This window comes from Hippopotamus amphibius, chromosome 9, assembly GCF_030028045.1.
Source record: "Hippopotamus amphibius kiboko isolate mHipAmp2 chromosome 9, mHipAmp2.hap2, whole genome shotgun sequence".
Taxonomy (NCBI): Eukaryota; Metazoa; Chordata; class Mammalia; order Artiodactyla; family Hippopotamidae; genus Hippopotamus; species Hippopotamus amphibius.
The window spans coordinates 106,525,548-106,531,856 of record NC_080194.1 but is presented as its reverse complement, the minus strand read 5'-3'; the positions used below and the strand labels follow the sequence as shown (position 1 = coordinate 106,531,856).

At 57.7% G+C, this 6,309-nt stretch overlaps 1 protein-coding gene across 1 annotated transcript; it reads right to left on the bottom strand.

Annotated features, from left to right (window-relative positions):
• Positions 1–2,719: 2,719 nt before the first annotated feature.
• On the bottom strand, positions 2,720–5,489 carry TMEM270 (transmembrane protein 270). Its single transcript, XM_057695597.1, has 3 exons — positions 5,389–5,489; positions 3,168–3,587; positions 2,720–3,025 (listed from the first exon to the last, which is right to left on the bottom strand). Exons 1-3 carry the CDS (start codon positions 5,458–5,460, stop codon positions 2,729–2,731), a joined length of 789 nt encoding a protein of 262 aa, XP_057551580.1. The 5' UTR covers positions 5,461–5,489; the 3' UTR covers positions 2,720–2,728.
• Positions 5,490–6,309: the final 820 nt, after the last annotated feature.

Genomic DNA, 6,309 nt, shown 5'->3' with positions numbered 1-6,309 from the left:
GGGGGTGACTAGGAGCCCAAGGAAGTAGATGGGTACTCAGTGCAAGGTGGGGGAGTCAATGAAAGGCCAGGACATAGGCCTGGGACTGAGAAGGGGCCCCACCATTGTGGCTGGGCGGCCAGGACCCTGTGTGTCTTGGCCGAGTAGGACCCCTGGGCCCGCCAGGTATGTAACAATTCCAGCCATTTCCTGCCCTATTAATGAGAAAGGGGCTGATATAAATACACGCTCAGCATAAATAAATACAGGCCAGGCCCGGGACTGCATAGCAGACAGATTGCGTGGAGCTTCTGGCCAGCCCTGCAGCCAGCTCCCCCCACCCTGCCCGCCGCCGCCCCCCACCGTCCCCCACTTGTTTTCCTCTGGCAGGCCAGGGCCCCTCCACCCTCTCAGGCCTGCGACAGATGGACGGACCGCCTGCCCTCTCAGCCTCGGAACAAGGTCCCTGTGGCCCCTGGGAAGGCCGCAGGCCGGGGAGAGGGAGCTGGGCTTCCCAGCACCTCCCACACCAGGCCTGGGTGGGTACTGCTGGTGGGCACACCCCGTGAGGCCCAAGGCTACGGCTGTACCTGTTCACAGGGGGGAAACTGAGGCTCACAGGGTTAAGGGCTTGCCCAAGATCACACAGACAGGAAGCAGTGGGTCCAGGATTCAGACATGAGGCTGTCTGACCCCAAGGCCTCTGATCTTCCCATTGCCTGGGATGAAAATCCAAGGACAGATTCACACCTTCCTCCCTTCTCCCAAGCCCCGGCCCCGCGATGCCAGGGCCCCTGGAAGGCCCGGGAGGATTTATGTTCAGGGTCTGGACGTGTAACTTCATGCAGCCAGATCTCAGCTCATGTAAGGGCCCAACAGAGCTGCACAGGCCAGCCCCTCCTGTCCAGCGGGCGACCACCTCCCAGCTGGGGCGTCCAGGATAGCGAGGTCCCTCGAACGCTGGCGGTCTCATCGGGGATCACCCGGTCACCGGACATTGCACAGGCCTGGAAACCGAGACCCAGAGGGGACGCCTGACATACACAGAGCATGACTGGACCCCATCGGTGCTGTCTATTCAGGTCCCGTGCGCACGCCTGCAGCTTTGCATACGCATTGTGACTGGAAAGATATTCCACACACCGTTGACCCTGTTTCTCAGGCGTTTAGAACCAGAGAAAGGAAACATTTTTACCTTAACATCTCTGTACTTCTGGTAATTAAAAATAAGAAATTATTTTTTAGTAGAAGGAAAAAATACCCCCCCACCCCTTACCCCCCATGGCCCCCCACCCCCACCCTCCACCGCCATCCACTGCCCAGGTTCCCAGCTCCACCCTGGCTCCTGTCCCTTCTCCCCAGGTGGCACAGCTACCTGCCACCTCCCCTCCCCTCTTGGCCTCTGAGGGGCCTCTCCACCTGCTCCCTCCCTCCCGGTACCCCAGGCCGGGTACCAAGCACCATCTTGGTCCCTGGCAGCTCAAGCGCCATCCAGCTCCACAGGCCTGCTCTGGGGCGTCCTTCCTATTCCCCCAGTCCCCACCTCCAGCCGTGGGCCAACGTCACACGCTTCTCCACTCAGCTTTCCCCACATGCTGTGTGAGAGTTCTAGAATCCCAGTTGTGTTGATCCCTTCACCAGGGCCTTGCAGGGCCTTCCCCAGCAGGTGTTCTGCCTGGCCGGCCAGCTGGGAGCCCTTCAGAGTCTCCCCGCAGGGTCAAGAAGGACGTTCACCCCACACCCACCCTGGGCCATCTGCAGGTTTATATGAGAGGCAGGGCAAGAATCCGGCTCTAACGTCCCTTGGAACCGGAATGGAGGAGGAGAAAAGCAAGGCAGAGCTCTCTGGAATGTCTTCCCACATCCACACGGCCCTCGGGCTTGGGAATGAGTAAGGGGCACTCACTCCCGAGAAACCATCCCTCCCCGCCTCTCACCACAGGGTGCCGTCTGGGGACCTGACCCACTGCAGCCTGAGCCTGCGTTGGCTACATCAGCTCCCCCTCGGCAGGGCCTGGGCAGCCAGGGCTCAGTGCTGAGATATTGGGTGTTTCCCTCTCCCTGGGGGAGATGGATTTGTGGATGGATTTTGTGGGTGTGCGGATGGATGGATGGATGGATGGATGGATGGATGGATGGATGGATGGACAGGTGGGTGGATTGTGGGAAAATGAGTGGCCAAGTGTGTAAGTGGATGCATGGGCTAGTTGCAGGCTGGCTGAGGAGTAACTACTTCTCCAAGGAATTTTCTAAATCTCTGAAGTGTGAGGCCCTGGCACCCCCCAGAGGCCAGAGTCTCTAACTACCCACTGCCCCTAAAGCCTTGGGCACTGACAGTCTCAAGAAGCAGGGGCACGGACCTAGATAAAGTTAGGGGTTCAAAAAAAAGTTAGGGGTTCTAGGAAACAAAAAGCCTAGGGTGCAGGGCTGGCTCCTCCCAACTTACTCTGGGACCTTGAGAAGTTCAACCTTCTGAGGCTCAGTTTTCTCATCTGGATGCCTGTGTTAGCAAGTGATTTACACAAAATTATGTGTGTAACATGTCTGAGAGAGTTACCTGGCACAGCTCAGGTGCTCGCAGACCGTGATTTCCTTCCCAGAGGCAGCCCTAGGGCACACATGCACCACACACACACACACACACACACACACACACACACACACACACATCCCTCCAGCCCCATACAGAAGAGGGACAGAGAGAGAAGCCCTAGGTCAGACTAGACAGGAAAGGCAGACAGGGACACATTTATTCTCCAGGAGTTCCAGGCTCTGGCAGGACTGGCCCAGCCTTGGGGGCCGTGGGCTCAGGGAGTGGGGACTCAAACAAGACCCCCGAGGCCGTCTGGGGCTCAGCCTCCTGGGCCTGAGCCAGCAGGGCTGTGTGCTCAAAGGCAGCCTGCAGCAGGTGGGAGGCGAGGCAGGTGGTCCAGGTGACCAGGTAGGCCAGGTGCCAGGAGGTGAACACTGCCGCGCTCTCCACCCACCAGTACAGACACTTCAGCAGCGCCAATGTCCCCAGCACCACGCGGTTCTCCAGCAGAGCCTGGGGGGGCAAGCGGATGGGCAGGGGGCCGCCGGGAGCTCACACGCTGCACTACCTGGCTGCCAGCCTCCCGCCACCCCCCAGCCCAGGCCCAGTGCCCCAGGCCTGCCCTCCCAGCCCCGCCCGCACCCACCCCATTCACCTTCCGGGGCAGCTGGCCCAGGCTGCAGCAGTGGGCTTTCTGGCACAGTCTCCAGATCAGCAGCAGCAGCAGCAAGACAGCCAGCATCAGGCTGTGCAGACATGACAGGAGCAAGTCCGTCCAGGTGGCCGCAGACGGACCCAGCTGCTCCCAGGCACCCAGGCGCTTCGGGGCCAGGCCCAAGGCCCGGGCACAGCCCAACATGCCCGCCCACGCCAGCCTGGGCGCCCGCAGCACCAGCCACACAGGGACCTCTATCAGTGTCAGCCCAGCCCGTAGAACCCGGCCCAGGGGGCAGGCTGAGATCTTGGGGGGTGGCTGGGACCCCTGGGCCTCCTGGGTCAGCCCCGACAGCCAGTGGTTAAAGAGGGTGATCTTGAGAAGCAGGAAATTGTAGAGGTGGGCCCGGTTCTGGACCAGCTGCAGGAGGAGGAGGAGACAAGCGTCACCCGTTGCCACTCACTGGGGGCAGGAGCCCTCCTTGTCCCAAGTTTTATTGTGGGGGTGGGACTGCCAGGCCACCCTGGGACAGGCCCTCCCCCTCTCAAGGCCTCATTTTCCCTCCACCCCAACAAGGATCTTTATCTGTCCACTTGGAAGGACTCCATTTTCAGGAGGGAGCTTTAGAAGGTGTTTCATGTTGTATTTGATTTGGTTTTTTTTTTATTTATTTTTTTTTTTATTTATTTGTCTGCACTGGGTCTTGGTTGCAGCATGTGGGATCTTTGTTGCCACGTGTGGGATCTTTAGTTGCTGCATGTGAACTCTTAATTGCGGCATGTGGGATCTAGTTCCCTGATCAGAGATGGAACCCAGGCCCCCTGCATTGCGAGCACGGAATCTTAGCCACTGGACCACCAGGGAAGTCCCTGCTTCGGGTTTTGTTTGTTTGCTTGCTTGCTTGCTTGCTTGCTTCAGCCGCGCCACTCAGCTTGTGGGATCTTAGCTCCCCAACCAGGGATCGAACCCAGGCCCACGGCAGTGAAAGCCCGGAGTCCTAACCACTGGACCACCAGGGAATTCCCTTTCCTTTGGGTTTAAATGGTTATTTACAAACCTCCAGACTGAAGGAGGTTGATTTATCACCATCACCATCCTCTTCATTATTATATAAGGAATGACCATCCCCCTCAGCCCTCAATCCTGCAGGATTTGAACCCAGGGCATTTTCTTCTCCTAAGCACCTGGGATTCCTTCATATCAGTTGCCTCTTGGTGTCATGAGAGCAGCTGGGGGCAAAGGGCAGTGCCATTTGGGGTAGAGAGATGTGAGACACGGGGGCGGTGACTGAATGAAAGACTGACCTGCTGTGAGGGGGTGAGGGGGGCACCCAGGAAGACGTCCGGATTCCTGTCCTGGGCGACAGGGTAGATGTGATGTCTCCCAGCCACTGGGAGAGAGAGTGGGCTTGGGCGGGGAAAGAGGCTGCAAATGAGACTCACTTGAGTCTGAGCTGAACAGCCCCCTATCAGAGCCCGAAGCCTCCAGCCCCAAAGCATCGCCAGCCCACCAATCTGGACCCCGCACGCCCCGGCCCACAGGACCACTTGAAGCCCTAGGGAACAGTGCAGGAGGCAGCCATCCAGAGTGGCTGTGTGCCCCACCAACGGTGAGGTCAGCAGAGCCAACAGGGCAGAGCAATGCTGGGAAAGGAAAGGGGTCCAGGGGCCAGCTAGGAAAGGAATGAAGATGAAAACAGGAAATAGGAGCGGCACTCCCGTCTGTCAGCTTGTGATGCTGAAACCAGGGAGAAGAGAAACCTGTTATATCCCACGTGATCCTATAAGATTGGCTATGGAAGAGGCAACAGAGGCTCAGAGAGGTGGAGTAATTGGCCCCAAGACACACAGCTAAAGAGTAAAGTAGCTGAGATGACAATCCAACTGTGTCTGTTTCTCTACCGCACTGTATCATCTCCCCTTTCTCTGCCACAGGAGCAGACCCAGGGGACCCTTTTCTGATAACTCAGCCCACTGAGGAGTTATGGTTTGGAGACGTGGCCCTAACGGTCAGCATTTGCGTGTTTGAAAAAGACAGATGGGAAGGCCAATGCTCAACTCACAGGAGTGACCCTCTACAGAGAAAATTCTGGCACTTTGCCTTGTGGGTGGGGCTTCTGAGGGCTGTCGGAGGAAGGCAGCCACCTTGTTTCTCCAGCCGAGTCCAGCAGCTCTGAGGTGGCCCCCGGCCCCCTGACCCCCAACCCTCAACCACCACTCACCAGTGCGGAGAGCTTCACCACCACCAGCAGAGTCCCTGACAGGCTGTATCTGACCGGAGGGACGGCCTCCATGTCTGGCCCTCCTACCCCTCCTTCAGATGGGAGAGGCAGGGTGACCTCACAGATACCGCAGGGTGGGGACCAAGTTACCATGGGGACCCAGTTGCCACAAAAGGCTCCCTTTTACCTGCCTCCTGCCCCATCACTGCATGAAAACTGGGATATTTGTCTTCTACATCCTGTTGACTTCCTGATCAGAGACGGTTCCCGGGGACATCAACTCCACATACCTCCGGTCCGCCCAGCACAGGCAGCCGAGGCAGCGTAAGGGCGCTGTACCTTCCCACGTCCTTCCAAATCTCAAAGGAGCAAAGGCCTGGGAAATAGAAATCTTTATCCCCAAGGCCTTAGGTGACAAAATGTTTGGAGGCAGATGGAAGCCTCAGCTGTCCAAATCTGAAAGCTCCTACGTAACCCCCTCCATCCATCCTTCTTACATTTTGCTAAACATTAGCCCCCAGTCACAAAGCAGAGAAGTGCAGCTGTGCCCGTTTGTTCTCCGATCTTAGTGATGTGTCAGTGGCTTCTGAGACTCAGTTAGAGGAGGGCAGGGGAGAGAAAATGTGCCCACAAATGGCCTCAGAGGGTCCTGGAGAGAGGCATTCTCGGAGGGAAAGTGGCAATTTGCTGAGCGAGACCCCTCAGGGCCACTGACTACCTGGAGCATCTCAGAGAGGTTTCGGGAGCCATGCATCAGAGTCAAAGGCTCAGAATCCAGAACCTTGATCACAGCGTTTCCTACGTTGCTTTCCTATCTGGGTCCCAGCAGACGACCCAAGATGCTGCAAGATGAGGCTCTCATACCTTTTAGAAATTTTTTTAAAGCACGCCCTCTGGTGGCAGGGCCCTGTGAGTGCAGGG

Bases quoted from the DNA above. Each gene is read 5' to 3' on its own strand.
- TMEM270 (XM_057695597.1), bottom strand. From the start codon at position 5,460: ATGGAGGCCGTCCCTCCGGTCAGATACAGCCTGTCAGGGACTCTGCTG. The intron at 3,588-5,388 runs GTGAGTGGTGGT...CTCCTCCTGCAG, and splicing joins TGGTGAAGCTCTCCGCACTG to CTGGTCCAGAACCGGGCCCA. The intron at 3,026-3,167 runs GTGAATGGGGTG...TTGCCCCCCCAG, and splicing joins TGGGCCAGCTGCCCCGGAAG to GCTCTGCTGGAGAACCGCGT.